The sequence below is a fragment of the Schistocerca piceifrons genome, chromosome 1 (genome assembly GCF_021461385.2).
Source record: "Schistocerca piceifrons isolate TAMUIC-IGC-003096 chromosome 1, iqSchPice1.1, whole genome shotgun sequence".
NCBI lineage: Eukaryota > Metazoa > Arthropoda > Insecta > Orthoptera > Acrididae > Schistocerca > Schistocerca piceifrons.
In genome coordinates, this window is record NC_060138.1 from 1,031,276,519 (window position 1) to 1,031,304,348 (window position 27,830).

At 40.1% G+C, this 27,830-nt stretch overlaps 1 protein-coding gene across 4 annotated transcripts in view; it reads right to left on the bottom strand.

Moving 5' to 3' along the window:
- Positions 1 to 27,830, bottom strand: part of LOC124722968 (probable E3 ubiquitin-protein ligase HERC4) — a 226,555-nt gene that overhangs the window by 114,998 nt on the left and 83,727 nt on the right. For all 4 annotated transcript variants that reach the window (XM_047248172.1, XM_047248237.1, XM_047248297.1 and 1 more), the window contains exons 11-13: positions 24,245 to 24,413; positions 10,084 to 10,273; positions 2,487 to 2,593 (exon numbers count right to left, since the gene is read on the bottom strand). In XM_047248172.1, the coding sequence (XP_047104128.1) occupies positions 2,487 to 2,593; positions 10,084 to 10,273; positions 24,245 to 24,413 (466 nt within the window). The remainder of the gene's footprint in view (positions 1 to 2,486; positions 2,594 to 10,083; positions 10,274 to 24,244; positions 24,414 to 27,830) is intronic.

A 27,830-nucleotide genomic window follows, 5' to 3' on the forward strand; every position in this document is an offset into this window, starting at 1 on the left:
TCTACATAGTTGCCTTGTTTATTTAAGCACTTGTCATACCGTACAACTAAGTTTTTAATCCCCTCTTCAACGAATTCGGCCGCCTGCTCCGACAGCCAAGAGTTCACGGCCGCTTTCACTTCATCGTGGTCATTGAAGCGCTGCCCGCCAAGATGGTGTCTCTGGTACCAGACAAGGTGAAAATCGCTAGGAGCAAGGTCGAGGCTGTATGGTGCATGGTCCAAAACTTCCCAGCCAAAAGAATCAATCAAATCCCAAGTCTTTTGGGAGGTGCGAGGCCTAGCGTTATCGTGCAGGAGCAAAACTCCTTTTGTCAGCATGCCGCTCCTTTTGTTTTGAATTGCTCTGCGGAGCTTCTTTAGAGTTGCACAGTAGGCATCTGAGTTGATTGTCGTTCCTCGTGGCATAAAGTCCACTAGCAAAACACCGCGCCGGTCCCAGAACACAGTTGCCATAATCTTGCGCTTTGACAGTGTCTGTTTGGCTTTGACCTTGACGGGTGAGGTTGTGTGTCGCCATTTCATCAATTGTCGCTTGCTTTCGGGAGTGATATGGGATACCTCTGTTTCATCTCCAGTGACAATTTGACTCAATATGTCATCCCCTTCTTCCTCGTAACGAATCAAAAAGTCCAATGAAGTGGCAAATCTCTTCCCTTTGTGGTCCTCTGTGAGGAGTCTGGGTACCCACCGAGAACACAGTTTCTTAAAGTTTAGGTTTTCAGACACAATTTTGTACAAAACCGATCTTGAAACTTGTGGAAATTTCAAAGAAAGAGTGAAAATTGTGAATCTTCTGTCCACACGAATCTTTGTTTCGACTTCAGCCACCAAATCATAAGTGATCACAGAGGGCCGGCCTGAGTGTTCTTCGCCATGGCCATTTTGACGGCCATTTTTAAACTCTCTAACCCACTGACGCACTTTACCTTCACTCACTGCATTCAAGCCATAAACTTCTGTTAACTGACGATGAATTTCTGCAGCTGATAGGCTTCTCGCGGTCAAGAAACGTATCACTGACCATATCTCACACGCGGCGGGCGATTCAATAATCATAAACATTATAAAGTAGCACAGCGATGCGTACACGTCAGCTACAGAGCTGCAACTTGCATCAGTGTAAACGGGAAGGATGCCGGCAAGTGGCGCGGTGGCTTGTTGAGGCGCCCGCGCGAACTACGGGACTATACGCGCGAACAGCCCTTACTTAAAAAACAACCCTCGTATTACAATCAAAAATTAAAGTTTGTTTTGATGGTATCCCACACAACAAACTAAAGCAATAAAGCAATGTCTGATCACCACCGCTACCAACCACAATGTGGGCAGTAAAATACTCGATAATGGCAGAAGTGAAGAGGACACAAAAAGCAGATTGCCAATACCAAGAAAATTTTATTTTTCTGGAAAAGGGAATATATTGTTACTGGATGTAAATTTAACTGTTAGAAAATCTTTTCAGAAAAAATTTCTGAAACACGTCACTATCAAGTGAAACATGGACCATAAACAGTACAGAAAACATGAAAATAGCAGCTTTTGAAATGTGCATCAGAAAGCTGAAGATTTGATGGGTAGATGGGATAACAAATGAAGAGATACTGAACTGAATCAGAAAGAAACCTTATTATAGCACAAAGTGACTAAGAGAAAAAATAGATTGCAGGACACATTCTGAAGTGCCACTGACTACTGACTACTGAATTTGGTAGTGGAGGAAAACACAACGGTAACAGAATGTTAAACATGCAATATTTTTATTCTCTGCATCAAGCACAAACAGAAATTGTATTATGCCATGTTTTAAAGGGTATTCCAAATAGCTGGAACTGAAGTAATATCTTCAAGGAGCATAGTAACAACAATAACAACGGCTGGCACTGGAATACTTCAATGCAATTTTGAATTACAAAATACTACAACTATTGATCTACAACATCCGTGAGATGCTAACAACTGATGGAATGGCAGGCTTCCACATCAATTTTCACAATACAGTGTGAATGAACTTAAACAATAATTTTCTGTCAATGAGCACTTTTCGGCGTGCAGAATCTATTTACTGCAAACTGAATCATGAGAAATTGAGGCAAAAGTGACTCCCCACTCAAAAAAAGTGTCGCTCACAGGAATAAGCTGTCACAATGGAGTCCATGGTTCTTCAAAATAATTTTCATCAGTTTGTATTTCCCTTCATTGACACTTTCGAATGATTTACTTTTTCCTTCCTGTTTCACACTTTTTCTCCCAATGACGATAAATTTAAAAAATTTTGGACACCAGTGATTGTATACACATGTAAGACGAACAAGAGTTATTTCTGTCTCAAAGATAACTAGCCAAAATCACCTACTTTTATTAATTTGCTTCAGTCACTCTTTTTTAATGTAGTTGTATAAAGGTAATCTCCAGTCAGGTCTTGCAAACAAAAGCTTAATTTTGTTTTGTGCATTCTTAACTCAAGAACAAACTACAATTTTTTACCTTTGATTTAACATCTTCAGCAAACTGTAGTATATATAGTACCACATCCTTGAAAATGCGAATGAGCCTCTCAAAATAGTCAATGGGTATTCCTCGCCACCATAGTCCTGAGAAAAGTCAGAAAATGGTATAAAAATGTTATAAACACAAAACTTAGAAACAAGAGTTTATCATTTTCTTTTGAGAAAAAAAAGACAAAAAAATGTTTTATCGTTTATCTAATTGATGCTTGACAGATAAATTCATTTTAACTCTGTCAGTTATCAAAATATGAATTAAAAGCGTCATTCTAATGTGACAATAATTGTATCAATCACAGTGTTTAACCACATCTTTTCAGGTATTTAATCTGTATATGCATAATAGTGTGTAGTGCACAATGTTTGATACAAATGCTGAGTAATACTGTTTTAATACATTTTTCTTTTACCATCACCATTCAAGCTGCATGTTATCCACTTGTCAGCGATGGTATTTTACCTTCCTTTTCTCATTTACAAAGGGATGTGTTACCTGGTTTACTTTTGACATACATTTTCTTACCCATTTTTTACTTACTATTTACATAATACATGGTATACGATGTGTCATTACAGGTGGCTCTCCCTTTGATAGTAAATGTTTTGCCAGTTACAGCACTGGTATAGGTGGGGATAGGAGGATGCATAGAGCATGTCCTACAGTGAGGATGGTCACAGGGGTAGGAGCCACAGGGTAGGGAGGTGGGTGCAGAAGGTGCATAGGGTCTGACAATGATGCTGCAGAGACTGGAAGAACAATGAAAAGCTATTCAAGGTGAGATGGGCAAAAGTCAGACAGAATGGACCTCATTTCAGGTCATGATTTTAGAAAGTCATATCCTTGTCGAAGTAGCTGATTAATACATTCAAGACCACGATAATGCTGAGTGACAAGTGGTGGGTACTCCCTATGTTGTTCATTCGAGGGATCAGCTTTACCAGGATTGGATCTTGTGGCCCAGGGAATCTGCTTCTGGACAAGGCTCGTGGGGTAATTATGTACTTTGAAGGCTGAGGTGAGAATGGTGGTATTGAGTCTGCATCTGAACAAATATGTTTGCCTTAAATGCCAAGGCTGTATTGTAGGGAACTTACATGTGGAATGGACGGCAACCATCAAAATGTAAGAACTATTGTTTTTAGTGGGTTTAATGTGAACAAAAGTGTGTAGCTGACCTTTGATGAGGATGAAATCAACGTTAAGGAAAGTGGCATGGGATCTGTAAAGGACCTTGTGAAATTTAATTGGGAGAATGTATTTAGAGTGCCCAAGAATTTTAACAGCTTAGCCTCACCATGAGTCCAAATGGTAAAGATGTCATCAATGTACTTAAACCAAACCAGGGGCTCAAGGTTTATGGATCCCACGAAAATCCCCTCCAAGTGACCCATGATAAGGTTGGCATAGGAAGGAGTCATCCTGGTTCCCACAGTTGTGGCCCTGATCTGTTTCTATCTCCGCTCCTCAGAGGTGAAGTAGTTGTTGGTAAGTATAAAGGTGATTTAAGTTCAGCAGGAACAATATCATAGGTTTGGATCAGGTAGCCAATGACTGAGGAAATGTTCAGCAGCAGACAGACCATGTGCATGGGGGATGTTGGTATTGAGGGATGTGACATCAATGGTGACAAGTGAGGTGTGTGGTGGGAGTGGGGTAGGCACAGGTTTCTTGAATATAGGAGGGAAGTCTAGGTACTGTTGGTTGCAGGTGTTGATCAACGAAGGCAGACATAAGTTTGGTGGGTGCTTTGAAGCCAGCAACTATGGCATGACCAGTGTGATTGGGTTTGTGGATCTTAGGAAGAAGATGGTACTGCGTAGTTTGAGTGGGGTAAGACGTGTAGTGATTGAGGTGTTAGTCCTTGTGACAGGTCTGAGGTTTTAAGGAGGGACAATAGGTCAGTTTGAATCACAGGGACAGGGCCACCAAGTTATCAGTTTGGGTGAGTGGGCATAGGCAGAGGGTGTATGCTGGCAACACACAATATGCTGTTGCAAAGTAACTATGGCAAGTGATGGGAAGGAGAAGAATCTGCACTCAGTGTGTATGCTCAGAGACTTTTTCAACAGGCTCAAGAGAGGTTCCCAGAAACAACTGAAAGCACAGGATACAACCAATTGCAATTGTTTCTCGTATCAGAACAAACAACGCCTGCCTGTGCCTCAGTTCTAAAGTCACCCTTGATTCCCTCCAATGACTGTTGGAAGTGGTGGAAAAAACAAACTTTGATTTTGATGTTACAACAAAGCTCTCTACTTGCAGCATAGTCCCTGAAATGACCATGGACCTCTTATTTTGAACTGAATGGAAGGCCTGAACCAGACACTTCAGTGATCCTATAACATCCTACACTGTAACTATATGGACTTGTGCTGTCAGCTTGGGAGCTGCAGAGTTGTCCTAAATGGATCAGGATGCATTATACACCACAGCTGGTATGGCTGACTTTGTATGAAATGCATATAAGTTTTAAAGAATATACATGAATATTAGGGGTGAAAGGAATCAAAATAAAACAGTATGGGAAAGGGATTTGAAGCAAATAATGACTTCCAGTCGCACAGGGCACTGTAGCAATGCAATGTTTAGAGTTGAAAATTTGTGGTGGATCTGGAATCGAACAGAGATGCTCCACTTACGTAGAATGGCTGTCACAACCACCTCAGCCATCTGGACAAACTTTCCATCAGACTCAAATTCCCAACTTCCCACTTGCCACACCACAACGAGCTCCACGCATTAACCCCCTACTCACATGTTTCTGATCCCCGTATGAGTTCAGATGTTGATTGTGCATCCATACTGACACTACTTCATCAAACAGCTGTTGTGGTCACAGAATTATAGATATGAGCAGTGTCTCTTCTGTCAGGATGTCCGACATAATAGGCAACACATGGATATATATAAACGTTTCTGTAAGAGCATGATGGCTCCTTGATGATTGTTTCTGTGTAGGTGCACTAATATCATCCGAACTCCTATGGAAATCAATAATTTGTGAATAGGGTTTTAATGCACTGCTGCATGTAGGAAGCTGAGAATTTGGGTCTAATAGAAAGCATGTCTGGATGGCCGAGGTGGTTAAAGGCAATCGTTCTAGAGAAGAGGAGAGGAGAGGAGTGATGGTGGCAGTCATGTGGTTAGAATACAAGTTCCATAATCACTGGATTCCTAGACTGAGTCACACTCACGTTGTTTTTCTTTAATTTAGATTTTTTCAGCACTAGTCATATTATTTCATACATATTGCATCTGAAAGGTAATTTGACAAAAAGACACGAGTATTTTCACGAACGTTTATCGAATTTTGAATATTATTTGGTAGTTTGTTAATTTTTATTGCCACAACAAATATGATATTTATAATTACTGGCAAGTAAATGACCAACTGCATAAAGTTTTCCTGAAAATGTATGCCTGTCATGACTTCTGAAAGCCGTTATACCTGTAATCAGGTCAGGTACTGAGAACTGTTTTGCACCTGTATGCTTCAATCTGCAGAGATTGGATGCAAGAACAGGCTTGGAAAGCCCAAGTCAAACATCGATAAATAAAGGTGCAAATAATTTTATTGAACAATACAAAGAGTTACAATAAACCAGAATATGAAGGTAACATATGATTAATTATCGGGTGTGCTTTTGACATTACAAGTTGCAGGACGACATTTTTCATACAGACATGGAAGACATAAATTAAAGTGGCATCTACCATACCGAACAAATGTAATTTTTCTGCATACACAAGGGATGTTCAGAGTTTCTCAGGAAAAACAAAGCCCACTGACATTTTGAAAAATTTCTCTTTCTTCTGACAATTTGGATGTACACCATGCGTAGCATGGCATTTTCGTAAATACTGGTGCTTATAATTGGCGACATATGATTGAATATATTTTAAAAGCATCTTCTTGAGAAGGAAGTCTGAAGGTGTTTGATAAAGCTTTTAAATTGCTTATAGAAGTAAAAGTCACATATTATTTGTTGTAAAAATTAAAATTAGTAAATAGCCATTTAATACTGGAAATTCAGTTCAACCAAATACAAGTCTCATCATCGATCACTGGCATCTCATGCTCAGGGTTGCAACACACCAGTTCATCACTAAAGCACAAAATTTCTCTTGAAATTTTCTCGAAGTTGTCAAGGTAGCATACCTTTCTACTTGCACGTTATGTTGTCCTAATGGACTACTGAAAGTGTACGAAGTTTGAAGTAAGTCCATGATCTGAATGTCATGGCCTCGCCTTCTCAGTGACTTTAATGCAGTTTCCCTTAATGAACAGATATTGAAGACACAAAGTTGCTTACACATCACTTATCCTATTTCAGACCACTCTCCTTTCTTTATAAGTGAACAAATTGTACACTGATTGTGATTGCTTGTTAGATCAATGGCTGGTACGTTATTAGCTTGAAGTTTTAAATGTCATTTAAAACTACACGGAGTATGAGTTTTACCAATACCTCTTTTTAATGCACTATTCTCTATCCCCTTGCATGTAATAGCACCAAAAGAGCCTTTTCTATTTCATGACACAAAGCACAACCATGATTATTTCCAGTTAAAATGAGGATGTTTGATGGCATCATTAGTCACTATATGTCAAAGGTATGTGTGGATGTTGCAATATGTCTGAAGAATAAAATAATTTCTCCTAGTTCCATAGAGATTTCTAATACCATACAGATAGACCTGAAAATTTGTGCTTGTGAATTTTTAATAGCTACAACAAGGTCTATATAGTTTGAAGTGAAAAACATAGGGTGCATGCATTAGATAGTAGCAAGGAGTGTAGACAGTAGCTATTGTTGGAAAAATCACATAACAGTTCATATAATTTGCTGTGCAATAAAATTGTTAGTAACACATGTGAACTATTCAAGCATCAGATATCTACTGCATGCGAGCCACACGTTTATCACTTTAAATTTTACAAGTACTGTCATAGCTATTAAAAATTTACAAGCAAAATTTTCAAGACTATCTGTGTGGAGTTAGGAATCTCCATGGGACTATGAGAAATTATTTTATACTTTTAAGTCCATTTCAAAAATGTGTAATAGTAAAAGTTATTTATTTCAATTATTTATCTACATGGTTGCTCCAATTGTTAGGAAGAATTCAGTAAATTTATTAGCCAATGTTTTGAGTCTAGCACCACCTGTCTTGGAGCTATAGTCATCATGGACTTTAACACCATTTACCTTACCAAGTTCACTTATTTCATGCCTTGTAATAGCCCAAATTTTTGACTTTGTTCTGAAATTCTGAATTTTTGCACACAGTACATGAGTCTTGAGAAAATGGTGAGAACTTTACAACAGTGATTGTAGTGCCACTTTAGTCCTTAATTAGAGCTAACCATCTACATTAAAAAGGCTCTCTCTTCTTGGCAAAAGATATTTTGATCCAAGACATAGTCAGCCTCTATCTTGGCTTTGACTGCAATTGTCACAGGCCTGTTTCAAGGGACAGGTTCTTCACATTTTAAGAATACTTTTAAGGCACAATTACCATATTTACTCGAATCTAAGCCGCACCTGAAAAATGAGACTCGAAATCAAGGAAAAAAAATTTTCCCGAATCTAAGCCGCACCTAAATTTGAGACTCGAAATTCGAGGGGAGAGAAAAGTTTTAGGCCGCACCTCCAAATCGAAATAAAGTTGGTCCATTGTAATATGAGGCACAATTTAGGTCGAATGAATGACAATACAGCTACAGTAGTTTGGTTCGAGTCGTAAGCATAGCAGTTAAGCTTTACCAGGTAGCCATTGCTATGCGTCAGGCGCTCCGTCCGTATTTATACGGGTACCTTCCTTTTTCACATGCTTCGTCTGGTTTGAATTGTTTGCTTATTTTCCTTTGATCTGATAAGTATCGTTCTCTTTGTTATAGGTGTTTACGTCACACTAAGCTGAAAACGCATTACTGTACTGTGTCGTGCATTGTTTGTCGCATGACGATAATGAGTGTTTACGACCTGCTGCTGCTCGCGGCACGGCTTGCTTTTGTACGCGCTACCGCTGCTTACAATTTAAAAAAAAAAAAGAGAGGAATCATCTCATTAGCGAAATGATGGCAAGAGATTGCCATTTGTTGTTACTTAAACTGCTGCTTTCTTTGATAATGATCAACAAGAACCAAATAATAGATAGCGTATGATAGAAGATGTTCTGAACCAGAGTTCAGCGAAAATTTTTCTCCATTTGAAAATCTTTGCAGGTGCCTGTTTAGTACATTACATTCTGCACAGAAATTAGAGTCAGCTTACATTTAAAAATCTAGTCAATTGCCGTGCTTCATTTCTGACTGTTTCACTATTAGGCATAAGAATAATATGAATATAAACATGACATGATATGTATATTCTTCTGTGTTTGCTGTTGTCGCGCTCTAGTTTCGTAGTTTATTAGGCAGACAGGAATTAAATGAGATAGCAGCAAACACGAAACAATACATGGCAAAATGTTTATATTCGTATTATTCTTATGGTGAAGAGAATACTGCATATGATTCTCAATTCATAAAAGTTCCTATTAGCAACCATCTCTTCTCACAGGCAGGAAAAAATTCAGAACGTAGAGTTGGCCATATTGACAAACATCCCAAACAGTCTTGCCAGTCGGATTTTCGTAGTACATTGAAATGCTGCTACATTCGAAGATGAACAATACGGAATTTGTACTTACTTCGTTGGATAATGTATGAAAATGCAGTGGTCAAAACTCAGGGCAGAGAAAAAAGCTCGTCTTCCACCTTTTTTTTAAATTTATTTACTGACGCAGAGGTTTTGGCGCCAGTATTTATCTTTGTGCCTACAAAGCATGCCTGTGTAGCGCTATATGTATTCGACGGCAGAAGTTGGTTGTGGAAGCACCTACCAACATTTTGCAGAACTTCCGCTTGCTTTGCACTCGATTCTAAGCTGCAGGCGGTCTTTTGGATTACAAAAACCGGAAAAAAAGTGCGGCTTAGATTCGAGTAAATACGGTAAACTTCACAATTACTGTTTCTTCTTGGTAAACATCTTCTCACTGTTTGTCCCTTAAATTCGCACAAAATAGTGAAACTGAGTCAGAATCTATGATTCTGTGGAACTATACTTCTCCCTTTTTAGCTAAACCTGATTTATGAAGCTTTTCTATTGCTGACACTACTGTGGTCAGGCAAATCATTAAGCATAGGGTTCATGTCTATTTCATGTAAGACAGTTGGATAACTGTTACATAGTATAATTATATTTTTGTTGGTAATTTACCATGGGGAACAAACCAAAGCTGAACATCAGTAATTGTACGTTATCTAAATCTTGTAGTCAGAGAGGAAATCAATATCAAAAAAATCTTCATATACAATCACTTCCCAGTTATTTCCTTCCATTCTATAGTTCTGTTTTGTTCAACAAAGTTCTACTACTGCTTCATTGTTGTCATTTCTTTAGATAGCCTGACTTCCGTAAAGTATTAAATTGAGATTCAAATACAAAAATCTTCATTAGAAGATGAAAATAACAAAAACAAATGTTTGAGAAAACAGAAGAAAACAACAAAAAATGTAGGTTTAACTTACCAACAATTTTCCCTGCTTCTGTTTTTAATTTTAGCAGTGCCTGCCCAAATGGACTATGTAATCGTTGACAATTTTTTGGATTATCAAATTCGTGGTAAAAAGGTAACACCAAATACAGTCTTAAGGTTTCAACATCAGGTGGAGAGCTTGACAAGGATGGAAGTAAATGTTCACTAATGGAGCTGAGTATCTGTAACACATGAACAAGAAGTAACAATTAACACTAGAGACTAAGTTGACAGCATGATGAGGTAAAAAATTTGGCAACAAACCATACTGAATCAAGAAAAAGAAGCTAGGAAAGAGAAAGGATTCAATAAAAAAACTTTTATGGTTATAAATGAAATTCCAGGTAGTGTGGAAGTGTGTAGTAGAGAGAAGAAATAACTGAGCTGTATGAAAGGAAATAGAAAAAGAATCCTCATGTTAATGTGACCTGCTAGTAAGCAGTGGGTTCATTTTAACAGCTGCTACACTTTCAGTTTAAATATTTCCTCCCAGTTAACTTATGTCATTTTAACAGAAGGAATTTTCTGTAAATACAAATCTTTGCTAGTTCATAACCTCAAATAACAAAGTAATGTTAACAAAACAATACCTGGGCAACACAAGACTGTTGAGCACAGAGGAAGTTATGGATTCAAACTACACTGCTTGTATCACATAAATCCAGAAAACAATCACATGAGAAATTGAAAATTTATCTTTGTAAAAATTGCTAAGGCTTTTGTGAAAACTTGACAAATCGACAAATTTCTATTGGATTCAGTCTTAGGTTCTTCCGTCAATGTTTCATGATTTTTCTGACGTTTTACCAGCACAAATGACTGACGTTCAAGCTATGCCCTCCATCCCAATGTCTTGTTATTGCCGCTATGGTTCTCCCCTTGCTATCTGCAATGGTTGTTTGCTGCGGCACGGAAATGCAGGACTGTGCTTAACTGTCCTCTTTCTTGTTGGAGACATTGTCATCTTTGTGTATTTCAGTGACTTCTCTGAATGAGCAAGCATGGTAGCTGCTCTCCACAGTGAGAACTTCCATGTTGACGAATTTTATTATGTGGTCAATCCCACAATGTTTGAGCACCATCACAGCTGACTTCTCATATGTCCCTATGTACAACACTGTTCATTATCCATGAACCAGGTGTTGTTGCAGAGTCCAGTAATTCCCACACAGACTTTTACTCTGGTACAGGATATGGAGCATATTCTCAGCATTGCAAGTGAGTCCCTTTTGTCATTTTTCTAATCCGATATTCCCTTTACTCTTCTTGGTTAGTTTGCAAATAGTCTTTCTACATCTACATCTACATTTATACTCTGCAAGCCACCCAATGGTGTGTGGCAGAGGGCACTTTATGTGCCACTGCCATTACCTTCCTTTCCTGTTCCAGTCGTGTATGGTTTGCGGGAAGAACGACTGCCGGAAAGCCTCCGTGCGCGCTCGAATCTCTCTAATTTTACATTCATGATCTCCTTGGGAGGTATAAGTAGGTGGAAACAATATATTCAATACCTCATCCAGAAACGCACCCTCTCGAAACCTGGACAGGAAGCTACATTGCGATGCACAGCACCTCTCTTGCAGAGTCTGCCACTTGAGTTTGCTAAACATCTCCGTAACGCTATCAAGCTTACCAAATAACCCTGTGACGAAACGCATCGCTCTTCTTTGGATCTTCTCTATCTCCTCTGTCAACCCAACCTGGTACGGATCCCACACTGATAAGCAATACTCAAGTGTAGGTCGAATGAGTGTTTTGTAAGCCACCTCCTTTGTTGATGGTCTACATTTTCTAAGGACTCTCCCAATGAATCTCAACCTGGCACCCGCCTTACCAACAATTAATTTTATATAATCATTCCACTTCAAATCGTTCTACACGCATACTCCCAGATATTTTACAGACATAACTGCTACCAGTGTTTGTTCCACTATCATATCATCATACAGTAAAGGATCCTTCTTTCTATGTATTCGCAATACATTACATTTGTCTATGTTCAGGGTCAGTTGCCACTCCCTGCACCAAGTACCTATCCGCTGCAGATCTTCCTGCATTTTGCTGCAATTTTCTAATGCTGCAACTTCTCTGTATACTACAGCATCATCCACAAAAAGCCGCATGGACCTTCCGACACTATCTACTAGGTCATTTACATATATTTTGAAAAGCAATGGTCCCACAACACTCCCCTGTGGCACGCCAGAGGTTAATTTAACGTATGAAGACGTCTCTCCATCAATAACAACATGCTGTGTTCTGTTTGCTAAAAACTCTTTAATCCAGCCACACAGCTGGTCTGATATTCCGTAGGCTCTTACTTTGTTGATCAGGCGACAGTGCGGAACTGTGTCGAACGCCTTCCGGAAGTCAAGGAAAATGGCATCTACCTGGGAGCCTGTATCTAATATTTTCTGGGTCTCATGAACAAATAATGCAAGTTGGGTCTCACACGATTGCTGTTTCCGGAATCCATGTTGATTCCTACAGAGTAGATTCTGGGTTTCCAGAAATGACATGATAAGCGATCAAAAAACATGTTCTACAATTCTCCAACAGATCAATGTCAGAGATATAGGCCTATAGTTTTGCGCATCTGCTCGATGACCCTTCTTGAAAACTGGAACTACCTGTGCTCTTTTCCAATCATTTGGAACCTTCCGTGCCTCTGGAGACTTGCGGTACACGGCTGTTATAAGCGGGGCAAGTTCTTTCACGTACTCTGTGTAGAATCGAATTGGTATCCCATCAGGTCCAGTGGACTTTCCTCTGTTGAGTGATCTCAGCTGCTTTTCTATTCCTTGGACACTTATTACGATGTCAGCCATTTTTTCGTTTGTGCGTGGATTTAGAGAAGGAACTACAGTGCGGTCTTCCTCTGTGAAACAGCTTTGGAAAAAGTTGTTTAGTATTACAGCTTTATGCGTGTCATCCTCTGTTTCAATGCCATTATCATCCGAGAGTGTCTGGATATGCTGTTTCGATCCACTTACTGATTTAACGTAAGACCAGAACTTCCTAGGATTTTCTGTCAAGTCGGTACATAAAATTTTACTTTCGAATTCACTGAACGCTTCACACATAGCCCTCCTTACGCTAACTTTGACATTGTTTAGCTTCTGTTTGTCTGAGATGTTTTGGCTGCGTTTAAATTTGCAGTGAAGCTCTCTTTGCTTTCGCAGTAGTTTCCTAACTTTGTTGTTGAACCACGGTGGGTTTTTTCTCATCCCTCACAGTTTTACTCAGCTCGTATCTGTCTAAAACGCATTTTACGATTGCCTTGAACTTTTTACATAAACACTCAACATTGTCAGTGTCGGAACAGAAATTTTCGTTTTGATCTGTTAGGTAGTCTGAAATCTGCCTCCTATTACTCTTGCTAAACAGATAAACCTTCCTCGCTTTTTTTATATTCCTATTTACTTCCACATTCAGGGATGCTGCAATGGCCTTATGATCACTGATCCCCTGTTCTGTGCTTACAGAGTCGAAAAGTTCGGGTCTGTTTGTATCAGTAGGTCCAAGATGTTATCTCCACGAGTCGGTTCTCTATTTAATTGCTCAAGGTAATTTTCGAATAGTGTACTCAGTACAATGTCACTCGATACTCTGTCCCTACCACCCATCCTAAACATCTGAGTTTCCCAGTCTATATCTGGTAAATTGAAATCTCCACCTAAGACTGTAACATGCTGAGGAAATTTATGTGAAATGTATTCCAGATTTCCTCTCAGTTGTTCTGCCACTAATGCTGCTGAGTGGGAGGTCGGTAAAAGGAGCCAATTATTAACCTAGCTCAGTTGTTGAGTGTAACCTCCACCCATAATAATTCACAGGAACTATCCAGTTCTATTTCACTACAGGATAAACTACTACTAACAGCGACAAACACGCCACCACCGGTTGCATGCAATCTATCCTTTCTAAACACCGTCTGTGCCTTTGGAAAAATTTCGGCAGAATTTATCTATGGCTTTAGCCAGCTTTCAGTACCTATAACGATTTCAGCTTCAGTGCTTTCTAACAGCGCTTGAAGTTCCGGTACTTTACCAATGCAGCTTCGTCAGTTTACAATTACAATATCGATTGCTGCTTGGTCCCCGCATGTCCTGACTTTGTCCTGCACCCTTTGACCCTGTTGCCCTTTCTGTACTTGCCCAAGGTCAGATAACCTACAAAACCGCCCAGTACACGCCACACAACCCCTGCTACCCGTATAGCCGCCTGCTGTGTGTAGTGGACTCCTGACCTATCCATCGGAACCCGAAACCCCACCACCCTATGGCGCAAGTCGAGGAATCTGCAGCCCACACGGTCAAAGAACCGTCTCAGCCTCTGATTCAGTCCCTCCACTCGGCTCTGTACCAAAAGTCCGCAGTCAGTCCTGTCGACGATGCTATAGATGGTGAGCCCTGCTTTCATCCCACTAGCGAGACTGGCAGTCTTCACCAAATCAGATAGCCGCCAGAAGCCAGAGAGGGTTTCCTCTGGATCCATAGTGACACACATCATTGGCGCCAACATGACCGACCACCTGCAGATGGGTGCACCCTGTACCCTTCATGGCATCCGGAAGGACCCTTTCCACATCTGGAATGACTCCCCCCCCGTATGCACATGAAGTGCACATTGGTTTTCTTCCCCTCCCTTGCAGCAATATCCCTAAGGGACCCCATTACGCACCCGACATTGGAGCTCCCAACTACCAGTAAGCCCACCCTCTGCGACCGCCCGGATCTTGCAGACTGAGGGGAAACCTCTAGAACAGGACAAGCAGCCATGTCCAGCCGAAGATCAGTATCAGCCGGAGACAGAGCCTGAAACCAGTTAGACAAACTGGAGAGGCCTTCCATTCAGCCCTCCGGAATGTGTTTCGCCCCCTGCCACACCTCAAGACGACCTCCCACTCTACCACGGGTGAGGGGTCAGCCTCAATGTGGGCAGTATCCCGGGCAGCCACAGCCACAGTCCGATCAGGGGATGCATCGTACAAGCTGGCCGTCCCCGACAAACCCCCATCCAGACCCCCACAGTGATGCCCATTGGCAGGAGCCTCAAGCTGTGTGACCAAAGCCAACACTGCCTGAAGCTGGGAGCGAAGGGATGCCAACTCAGCCCGCATCCAAACACAGCAGTCGCTGTCCCTATCCATACTAAATACTGTTATGCAAAGAACGTCTGAACTAATCTACGGAGAGCACAAACAATTTGACACAAAATTTAAATGGTTATTAAAATACAAGACTGCCTAGTAAATGCAGTAATGCTGCTACTTGCACACTGCTGACACACTGCTCGGTGGCAGAAGGCCATATTTGCACAATATATGACTGATTCTATCCATCACCTTGGGATATATGGCAGAAAGGCATATCTGCCATTTCTTCTTCTGACGTGTCACTTCGCCAAGTGTTATATTTCTTGACACTTTGTTTGTAACTGGTTGAGTAAACACTGCTCATCAGAATGCTTATCACGCATTGCCTCTTGTGTCCGAGGTGCTGTGGCTTACATATTTGTCTTGTCAGTGACACAAATGTGCTAATCATTCCTCTTTTCTGGATCTGGTGAGGATTCAGCAGTTTGTGCAGGTATCAGTCCATGTGTGTCTACTTTACACACTGTGTCCCAGGTCCTGACAATTCCTCATAACCAGCACTTCTAAAATGAGTAACTGTTGGTCCTCTTCTACCTCCACAGTCAATTTTATGATGGTGTAGAGACTGTTCAGACATCTTGAAAAGTCACCAATCTGTTTCTCACCATGACTCCACAACACCAAACTCTGTCAACATATCAGTACCCCATCTTAGATTTACAATATGTCAAGTATGATGCCAGTCTTTCGAAATGCTCCATGAGGAAATTTGTCACCAATGGACCAAGCAGACTATCCATGGCAGTGCTGTCCAGCTGTTCGTAAAAATCACCTTTCCACATGATGTGGCTTGTGGTACGATAGGCATAAAAGAGCTTGCAGATATCATGTGGGAAAATGAAACTGATATGCTCCAGAGCATCTCTATGCGGGCAAGATGAATTTCCCTTCTTCTTAAAGACAGGATTGTCACATATCCTGACACCAAGCATTTTAGAGCTACTACATGTCACGGATGATGGGCTGTACAATTGCCTTCTTCGCTTAATGATACTTGGCAGGTGTGTAGAGGGAGCAAGAAAAGTGCAAGTAGTATTTTTTTTTTTCCTCTTCTTTTTTTCTTTGCTTGTGCGCAAGTCTACTTTTAAGGAGAAAAACGCACCCCGAAAGGTAATTTGACATACTACATTTAGAGGGAATATGCTCATAATGATCATACATAAAACATACTAACATTTATTTTTCCCCCACTCTTGGGCACAGCTTCACAAAGGCATTCACTGTTTTTTCCTTTCTCACAAGTATTTTGTCATCTAGAGAGATGATCTGACACTAGCAAGCCAAAGTAGCAGAATTTGTTGACTACATTCAACAAGAAGCCATCCAATCTTATGGCAGACATACCTGTGTACCATTGAGCCATAATAACAGTCTTCTTTACATTTACAGACATAGGGAAGATCTTAGACACAGAAGCAAATTTATCCCTAAGCCTTTGAAGGTAGCTTTGAGTAAGAGCTACGAAGGCTGCATCAACAATGAATACAAGGCTGCTTACAAATAATTCCTCACTATAGTGCCTATCTCTGAGTAGTAAGAAAGTTGTTTGCGATCAGCTGTGATTGTAGCTGGATGCCTAGTTCTGTTTCACAGAAAGCAACATTGAGAAGTAATGAGAAGGCTGTACCATGGAGTGGGGAGGGGGCAGTACACAACCTTGACAAAATCCTCTTTGCATAACAAAAGAATCTAATGTGACTCCTCCAAATATCACAGCACCCTCCATATCACTGTGAAAAGTTTGTATCGTCAGAAGTTTTGGAGGGCACCCTATCATTACTAGTAATGTATAAAGCTCCTACCTGCTGACTGTGCCAAATGCCTTATTTTAGTAGATGAAAGCAATGAATAATGGGGTCGGTTTTCTGCTTGTAGCATTTTCCTTAATTGAAACCCACACTGATACTCACAAGGGAACCTCCCCATCGCACCCCCCTCAGATTTAGATATAAGTTGGCACAGTGGATAGGCCTTGAAAAACTGAACACAGATCAATCGAGAAAACAAGAAGTTGTATGGAACTATGAAAAAAGTAAGCAAAATATACAAACTGAGTAGTCCAAGTGCACGATAGGCAACATCAAAGACAACGTGAGCGTGGGGGCGCCGTGGTCCTGTGGTTAGCGTGAGTCGCTGTAGAGCTAGAGGTCCTTGGTTCAAGTCTTCACTTGAGTGAAAATTTTACTTTCTTTATTTTCGCAAAGTTATGATTTGTCCGTTCGTTCACTGACGTCTCTGTTCACTGTAATAAGTTTAGCGCCTGTGTTTTGCGACCGCACCGCAAAACCGTGCGATTGTTATTGAAATCGCGAGCTATATTTGCTGGATTCATATTGCCCACGGAATACATCTCACGTATTTAATGCACTCTCGTCCAAAGTAGTGAACAGTGAACTGCCAGCCAGGGAGCCTCGTTTGCAGGAATACTCTCTCTTCCGTGCGCTGTAGTCGACTGACGTGTGTTTCGATGTTTGTTTAGGTGTGGCGTCCCCATACTACGGCGCAGTTACCTCGTATCGGACGGACGGACGGATAATAATTGTCTGAAAATAAAAAATTAAAATTTCAGTCGATGGACGACTTGAACCAAGGACCTCTCGTTCCGCAGCCGCTCACGCTAACCACGGGACCACAGCGCTCTAGAGCTCACATTGTTCTTGATGTTACCTATGTTGCACATTGACTACTCAGTTTGTATATTTTGCTTATTTTTTCATAGTTCCATACAACTTCTTCCTGTTTTCTCGATTGATTTGGATTCAGTTTTTCAAGGCCTATCCACTGTGCCAACTTATAACTAAATCTGAGGGGGGTGCGATGGGGAGGTTCCCTTGTCAGGGTACAAACACTTGGCAAGCTTTTCCTGACTGTCTAACACCACATGGATACACTCTTTTCCAGTGATATTCAGCCTTGAAATTCTGAAGCAGCAATTGCGATCACTGCAGTCATCTGTACCTTTGTACAGAGTGTATGTTGGGACAGTACCCTCAGTCCAACATTTCAATAAAAGTTTGTGGAGCACTGGGAGCAGCAGTGTCAATTTGACAAATTTTGTGTGAATGTTGTCTTACAGGACATTTCCTGCATTTAAACTGTTCTCTGAAGCTGCTGCTTAGTAGGAATGGCCTCCAGTTCATGGTAAGTTGTCAATCGAGTAATTTCACCTATTGCTTTTGGGCTGACGTGGGCCAGATGTTAGCACGGGCTGGAGTATGTTCCACCCATTTTTATAGATATCGGTTACAATTCTGATGACTATTCCAGCCACCTCTTTAAGTGGTGGCTGTCTTTGTAGGGGTGTGTTCAGGGCCCTTTTGATGCCTGAAAACACTCCATCAATGTTCCCAACATTAACACACTACTGTATACTTGCACAAAGTTTCTGCCAGTATGTGTTAATGCAGTCATGGATGATGCACTGAACAATTGCCTTCTTCACTTACAAGGGAACATTCACAAGTGTAAATAAACAATCTTAGTGATACTTGGCAAGTGTGAAGAGGGAGCAAAAAAATGCAATAAGTACTTCTTTGGGTTCGTGTGCAAGTCTACTTTTAAGGAGAAAAACACACCGCAAAAGGTAATTTGGCATATTACATTTAGAGGGAATATCTCCATAATAATCATACATAAAAAATGTTTTTCACTTCACACTTGATGTGTAATTAACATTCTTGAAAACTGTATAGTCAACTTTTGTATTAATCTGAAAATTTTCAGAACACACACCATCATTTATGGATTCTGAAAAATGAAAACCTTTGTTATAAGATTAATTAAAGAAGCCTTCAAGCCCCATACATCCATGTGCAATATATCTGATTTCTGAAGTAACATTTCTGGAAACTAAGCTGTATGCAAAGTGCTATTGGAGTAGTTTCAAATAACTAATTAAAATATCTAACAATTCATTATTAATCTAATTATTCATTTTACTTATGATTGGTTTTATGTTTTAAATTGTAATTACAGTTTACAATTTTATTGTTTTTTAGTTTACCATGTCATATACGTGTATTTTATTAGATTAAAATAAAAGGTAACACATTATTATGATACAAAAATATTACAATAATGACATTCTTTAATAAAAAGCTTAAAACATAACCTTTTTTACAACATGCACATAAAATGAATAAAATTTCTTCATATGCACTACTGGCCATTAAAATTGCTACACCAAGAAGAAATGCAGATGATAAACAGGTATTCATTGGACAAATATATTATACTAGAACTGACATGTGATTACATTTTCACGCAACTTGGGTGCATAGATCCTGAGAAATCAGTACCCAGAACAACCACCTCTGGCCGTAATAACGGGCCTGATACGCCTGGGCATTGAGTCAAACAGAGCTTTGACTGCGTGTACAGGTACAGCTGCCCATGCAGATTCAACATGATACCACAGTTCATCAAGAGTAATGACTGGTGTATTGTGACAAGCCAGTTGCTCGGCCACCATTGACCAGACATTTTCATTTGGTGTGAGATCTGGAGAATGTGCTGGCCAGGGCAGCAGTCGAACATTTTCTGTATCCAGAAAGGCCCGTACATGACCTGCAACATGCGGTCGAACATTATCCTGCTGAAATGTAGGGTTTCGCAGGTATCAAATGGAGGGTAGAGCCACGGGTCGTAACACATCTGAAATGCAACGTCCTCTGTTCAAAGTGCCGTCAATGCGAACAAGAGGTAACAGAGATGTGTAACCAATGGCACCCCCATACAATCACGCTGGATGATACATCAGTATGGCGCTGACGAATACATGCTTCCAATTTGCATTCACTGCAATGTCACCAAACACGAATGTGACCATCATGATGCTGTAAACAGAACCTGGATTCATCCAAAAAAATGACGTTTTGCCATTCGTACACCCAGGTTCATCGTTGAGTACACCATCACAGGCGCTCCTGTCTGTGATGCAGTGTCAAGGGTAACCGCAGCCATGGTCTCCAAGCTGACAGTCCATGCTGCAGCAAACATCATCGAACTGTTCGTGCAGATGGTTGTTGTCTTGCAAACGTCCCCATCTGTTGACTCAGGGATCGAGACATGGCTGCATGATCCATTACAGCCGTGCGGATAAGATACCTGTCATCTCGACTACTAGTGATATGAGGCCGTTGAGATCCAGCACGGCGTTCCGTATTACCCTTCTGAACCCACTGATTCCATATTCTGCTAACAGTCATTGGATCTCGACCAACATGAGCAGCAATGTCCCGATACGATAAACCGCAATCGCGATAGGCTACAATCCGACCTTTATCAAAGTCGTAAATGTGATGGTACTCATTTCTCCTCCTTACACTAGGCATCACAACAACGTTTCACCAGGCAACGCCGGTCAACTGCGATTTGTGTATGAGAAATCGGTTGGAAACTTTCCTCATGTCAGCACGTTGTAGGTGTCGCCACCGACGCCAACCTTGTGTGAATGCTCTGAAAAGCTAATCATTTGCGTATCAAAGCATCTTCTTCCTGTCGGTTAAATTTCGAGTCTGTAGCACGTCATATTCATGGTGTAGCAATTTTAATGGCCGTAGTGTAATATATACAATGTACAACCCAAATTCAGCACAATTTCAAATTGGGTGATCCTCTAAATACCCTGATACGCATTAGGCATATTTCAGTACATTGGTAAATGTTGGTGAAGAGAATTGATTTTGGTCTAGTGACAGCAGTTTGAGTATATTGTTTCTCAAGTGGAGATTGACATAATAACTACTTAAAACAGCTAGATCTGGAAATAAGGTGACGAAGCTCTTCAAACTTCAAAAGCCGTATATGTCCCATGGTTCTAGCTGAGCCATTGAGCTCTTTGAGATCACCAGGTGACAAAGTTCCTAGTCTACAGGTATGATACTCTAAACCAGGACTGGTAAAGTGTGGCCTGCATGCCATTCCCCTCCAGCAAGCACTTCCCCCTCCAAGTCATCACGGCCACTCTGCAGCACATGGTGTACTTGTACATCAGCAGCCAGGAGGGCTGCCAGTATACAGCAATGATTGCACTTACATCCCAGGTGTCAATTCTTTCCGGACTCTGTCACCAAATATTTCTACTGTTGAAGGCTCCTTAGTTTTACAAAGATTGATTTGTTTCTGCTTGGTGTTTTATCAGAATGAATCATTCTGGGCGCAAGCCTCACTTTTGTCACTACTAGTATATAATCAGTGTCGCAGACAGGACTGTGGAAGGAGCGCATGAGGATAAAATGACTGAGAATCTTCCTCTTCCTAAAATAAGACCTCATTGATGCCAGTGTCTGAAGTAAAGATGGATCCAGAAAAACCTTGTGCCTAATCTTACCTTTAAAGTATGTGTTGGTGACATGCACTTGATACTTGGCACAAAATTCAAGGAGGCATAAACCATTTCATTCTCCTTGCCCAACCAATGTATGCCCAAGTTGTCTGGCCAAGCAGCAGAATCACTTCTGATAAGGGCATTGGAATCATCTAGAATAGACAGTCAGTCCCCAGCATGCACTCCTTGCACCACTTCACGGAACTGTTCCTGTAAGTCTGCAGTCGAGGTCAGTGCTGATGCACATTGACTATCAGATGAAATCTAGATCTGGATTTGAGACTCTTCACTGCAAACCACCAGTTAAATCTTTGCATAAAAATTTCTTAGTTCATTTGCGATGTCAAACTCAGATAAAATTCCAAGGTTTCGACGATATCCACCATCATCTTTACCAGGGACTAAAACTGACTGTCATGACTGGCAAAGTTCTGTCTTTCATAGCCATTGAATGGCATCCAATTGGTTGGACTACATCATGGAGGCATGAACAGAGGTGGTTCGCTTTACGTCCATAGATTTTGCTCATGCTCCTATCTGGCATTGCTTGCAGCACCTTACATCGCATCAGTTGGTGAAAGTACTCCTCTGTGTTTTTTCCTTGTCAAGAGCACACTTCCATACACTGCTAAGTGCATAGCTTGTTTTCACATAGTCAGATTTCAACAGCTTCTCTGATCACAAAGTCCCAATAGTTCGAAGCATGGGCCAGTATTCTTGTTTTGTTCAAACGAGATCTTGTGCTTATTTAACAAGCTGCATTCTGCCACTGTTGTTTTATGAAAGTGCCTGGATTTAAGGTGACATTGACACTCGATGCGACGATTGGCAACCATCCATATAGACTGGCCCACATAACTTTTGCCACATTCACATGGGATGTTATAAATTTCCAGCACTCTCAGGTAAGGATTATCTTTAACAGGTCACAATATTTCTTTAATTTTTCTGGGTGACTGGAAGACTGGTCTGATTCCTTGCCTGTTTAGGACTCTACCTACCTTGCTACATGTTGCACTCACATACTAAGGGTACGTACATGTTTTCCATATTAATTAGCTCTGAAGAAGAATATAGTTCAAAAGCTTCATTTTTAAAAAATGGAGGGGAAAAACAGGGTTAAACTTTTATTTCTTTCCTTTCTAGCATTTTTCATCCTAACTCTTCACTTCACATTTCTGTTGTCTGCCTTTTTTCTTAGTTCTCTTCATTACCTCCAGAGATTAAAAGTTAAACAAAATATACCATGTTGTTTTTAGTTTTATTGCAAGTAATGCTGTAATAAAATTTTTATTACAGCATTATTAGTGTTAAATCTGAAAATTGCCTAATTTGACCAAAACTGGTAAGTTGATAAAAGTGAGCTAAACTCTTTTATTCATTAAATAATAAAACAGATCGTTGACTTCTGCTGCAACAAAATGCTGTCTTCATGTAATATCATCCTCTCCACATTTAATGTGGTGTGGAATGCCTAATAAGTAAATGTATGAGAAAACATATATTTACATAAAAATTATGATATACTAAGCATGCTCCACAATCATTAATTTCGCATGTAAAGATATTCACTCATGATCAATTGGAGATACCAGCTGTATTGGGAAAATAGTGCTATCTTCACAGCAAATGGAGTATTACAGACAGAACATGGGAGCTCAAATAATGAGACATTCCATCTTCAATGTTGTGTAGACAGATGGCTCTTCATTTTAACAATGTACTATGAGTAGCTTAATTCATGGAAAACCTTTGTCACCAGAATCAACTACTGTGGGCAACAATGTGTTGATGACACAGGTCATCGTAAACTATTGATGTCTGTAAAAGCAGAAAAACAAATCATAGAACAGAGCACTTGCTAATTCAATGCTGGGCAAAAGCAACTGATGAGTAACTATCATTCACAATCAGCTATTGATTATGCAAGACAGAAGCCAACACCATATATATGTTCCTCTGCTCACCCCATCACAAGACATAAAAAATTATCGACATAAGAAATTATCAACAGCACAAGAACACTCGCATGGATGCTAGAAACATTGACAATGGTCACCAAGACTGCTAAGGCATGGCACATGTATGTACACACAGATGGATACAGTATGAATTGGTCAAAACCACATTACATGGTCCATCACACTTACTACAGGTCACCATTCAAGCAGCTGGTCAAGGAATCCTCATGTCGGAGCTGTTAATACAGGATAGAATGGAACCCTTGGTACAACTAACATTGTCTTTTTCCAGTTAATGACACATAAACTGTCTATTAACATGCCACCATTTGTTCACTTACGGCATTTGCAGGTAACCAGTAGCTTCAGTAAGATCCACTGGTCCCGTATTGTGTCCATACTCTAACAAAGTTGTTCATGTAGACCCCAGCCCCCACGCTCACCTGACCTCACTCCTTCTAAGCACCCCGATACTCATCAAACTGGATGTGTGTACTTGAGACCTGGCTCTAAGCACAGGGTCATGAGCAGCAGTTTAATGACCATGAATCTGGATGGCTCCTAACTGCTTCTTATGCCTTGTGAAAACAATGACTCCACAGCAAAATGGTGTGTTATATTCTATTAGCCAGGTATCTCTAATGCAATTGATTATGGGTTAAGAGGTGTGAACAGGTACATGATAAGTAAACAAAACATTACTTACTAGTCTTTTTATAGATTGATTTTCAATTTTACTTAATAAAGTGAAGAATCTCTCAGCAACTGTCAAGTCAACACCATGGTGCCTTGAAGTACAGCAGTAGTGACCATCATCTTGTAAGAGAAAAGAACTATTGATGCAAGCCTGACTGCTGAACACAGTCTCAACATACCTGAAAATCAGAATCATATATTTGTTGTTTCAATTATTAGTATTTCAAAAGGCAAGATCACACTATAATTAGAAATGCAAATATGAAAACATATACTCCTCTACTACACATTTCAACCACATGCATATCACAGCACATTTCTCTAGTATTAAGAGATACTTGCATGTAAAAACAATTTCTTGTTTCGGAAAATTATATGGGGAAATAGGTATCTTGAGCCATGAATTCACAGGTCTTACACTGGGTGGGGGAGGAAGAGGAGACTCAAGCAGTATTAATGTACTTGGAGATTCACCGGCACGGAATACAAAATTCTGTAGTTCAAACAATGGAAACTCCAGGTCGGAATATCATCGTATTAGGAAAAGGATAGACTGCTACTCACCATAAAGATGACCCACTGAGTTGCTGGCTGTACTTTCTGAAATTCTTTGGTACTTACAGTGTGTAATTACACAGGTATGATTGTTTTTTAGAGTGAGATCACTCAATTTATGCTGTGATGGTTAGCTTAGCTCTAAATGGGATACTGCGCTAAGTCTAATAGTCAAGTTTTGAGAAGAGAAAGGGAATAGTTACGCATGACTTCCATTTTAATTTTTAGCTAGATTAAAGTCATTCAAGAGAAATTATGGGCCAATAGTAGTAGGAAAGAAAAGAAGCTTGTCTTATAAGATGAGTCACCTCTTACCATATGCAACTCAACAACCACTGCTTGCTGGGAAAGAAGACACAAATTGTGAACTGCTGTGAGAATTCTGAACTGAAGAATAAGTACCATGTTTTTAATAAACTAATTGAATACTTTAAGAACACTGACAACTAATACATTGCAATCACTATTTAGCGGCATAAAAACATTTTATTATGACCAACATTCACTGATAGGTGAAATACATTACTTCACTGTGCCAAGAAGTCTTTCTTTGATAACAGTTTCTCTAAAAAATATAGACGAGCAGTTAATTCCAATGTTCACACGTTCTTATCCACACCCGCTTTTTTGTTTCTTAATATTTGCATAATGAGAGCAAAGTTAGATTTTTCACTTTTTGCTTCTCAAGTCTTGATTGCAAAACTTATTACACTATCCCCTTTAGAGCTAACAAAAACACTGCAGCACAGATAGAGGGACCTCACTCTAAAAGCCTGTCATACTTGTGTAATTACATTCTGTAAATTCTAAAGGAATGAGCTGAGAAGGACTGAGACATGCTGTTGTACAGAGGGCCATTAGAGTTTTTATTTAAAATGATGTTCAAAAATACACTGAGTAACTTTATTAGAATGTCTGCAATGAGACTTGAATCACAGTTACCTCAAATACAGAGTTTACACCCTGCCATCAATTTACTACAAACTAACACTCAATCCTCAACCTATTACATTCAAACATTTTGTTTTCAATTTTTAAATTTTATTTAACTCCCCCTTTCATTGAAACTTAAGTTTAAATTATTTATCTCTTTAAGTCAAATTCTTTCAGGCTGTTATGATCAAAGCTCCTGATCATGTGTATAAAGCAAGTTGTCTATTTTGCCAGTATCAACCAACTTTTTCCTACTTAAGGCTGACTACGGGTATGTTTATGCTGCTAACTCACTACTCACATTGGCAGCACGGCACAGCAATGATTAAACAAGCCTGCTGAGTTTTATTTCACATTAAGCTTGCAGTATTGCTGCTCACCACACTGCTCACTACAATCCTTGTCAGGTGATGATCTTAAGCTGGTTTGTGTTTTGAGCCCCAATCCTCAAATTTCAAGTGTGACTGGCTGCTTCAGTCACTCTAGTGGTGCTATTGTTTACAGGGTTGTTCCTCGCTTATGCAGCTTCTTGGGCACCATACATCTATGTCAACATCCACACGCTGTAAATCACTGAATTACATCGCAGACAGTACTTACCACTGTCTCACGTATTAGGTTTTTTTCCTCTGTTGCAGACATGTATGCAGCATCTACTCTCATCTTAACCAGCCACTTAACAGAAATCATTTAGCTCCAATACGATGGATGTAGAGGAGTTAAGAGCAAAGTTTAACCTGGCTATAAACCACACTCTGGATGGGTACTGCATGCGTCGAGTACTTGTATTATGGATGGAAAAGACCCATGTGGTTTAACAACTAAATTTGGAAAATGCTGATGAAACACAGATTGTGGCACTGTTGGCACAAAAATGAACATGGGAATGTCAATAAGCTTAAGTCAGTAGAAATTTGCCCATCTACAAAAAGACTAATGCGTGAAGCACACATGAACTTCCACCATCATGTTAGCAATAGGTGTTGGCAAGAACACATGAAAATTCTGGTCCTACATAAAATCACTGAGTAGGTTGAAGGCTTCTATCCAGCCAATCATTGACCAGACTGATGTGACAATACAAGACAGTAAAGGAGATCAAATTATTCACACAGGAGGATGATACAGACAAATAATGGTTTGACTACTGCACAGACTCCCATACAGAGGGCATAGAAATAGGGATCCCTAGTGTTTAGTAGCAACTGAAAAGTGTTGAAAATAAAGAAAAAGTGACAAGGTCTGGATGGAATCCCAATTCGGCTTTACAGAGTGTAATCTCTGACGCTGGTCCCTTGCTTAACTTGTGTTTATCGTGAATTTCTTGCACAATGCAAATTTCTACGCAACTGGAAAAAAGCGCAGATGACTCCTGTTACAAGTAGGTTAAAAGAATGCATCAGCAAAATACAGACCAATATCCTTATATCAGCTTTCTGTACAATGCTTGAGCATAGTCTAAGTTTAAACGTAATACATTTCCTTTCGACAGTAAAGCTTCTGTCCTCAAATCAGCACAGATTTGGAAAGCAGCGAAAGTGCGAAACTCAGCTTGCCCTTTCCTCACACATCATCCTGTGAGCAATAGATGAAAAGCAAGAGCCAGATTCCATATCCCTAGATTTCCAGTAAGTGTTTGACACAGTGCCCCAACACAGACTGGTAACAAAGGTCTGAGTGTTTGGAATAAGTTCCCAGATATGCGAGTGGCTCGAAAACTTCTGACACAATAGAAATCAGTGCATTGTTCTGGATGGGGAGTGTTTGTCAGAGAAAATGATATCATCAGTGGTGCCCCAAGGAAGTGTGATAGGATCACTCTTGTTCTCTATATACATAAATGATCTGATGGATAGTGTGAGCAGCAATGTGCAAATGTTTGCTGATGCAGTAAGCATACATGATGACTTAGACAGAATTTCTATTTGTTGTGATGAATGGCAGCTTGCTCCAACATAGAAAAAACATAAGTTAATGCAAATAAGCAAGGAAAACAATACCGTAATGTTTGAATACAGTATTAGTGGTGTGCTGCTCGACACTGTCATATTGATTAACTGTCTAGGCATAACATTGCAAAGTGACCGAAATGGAACAATCACATAAGG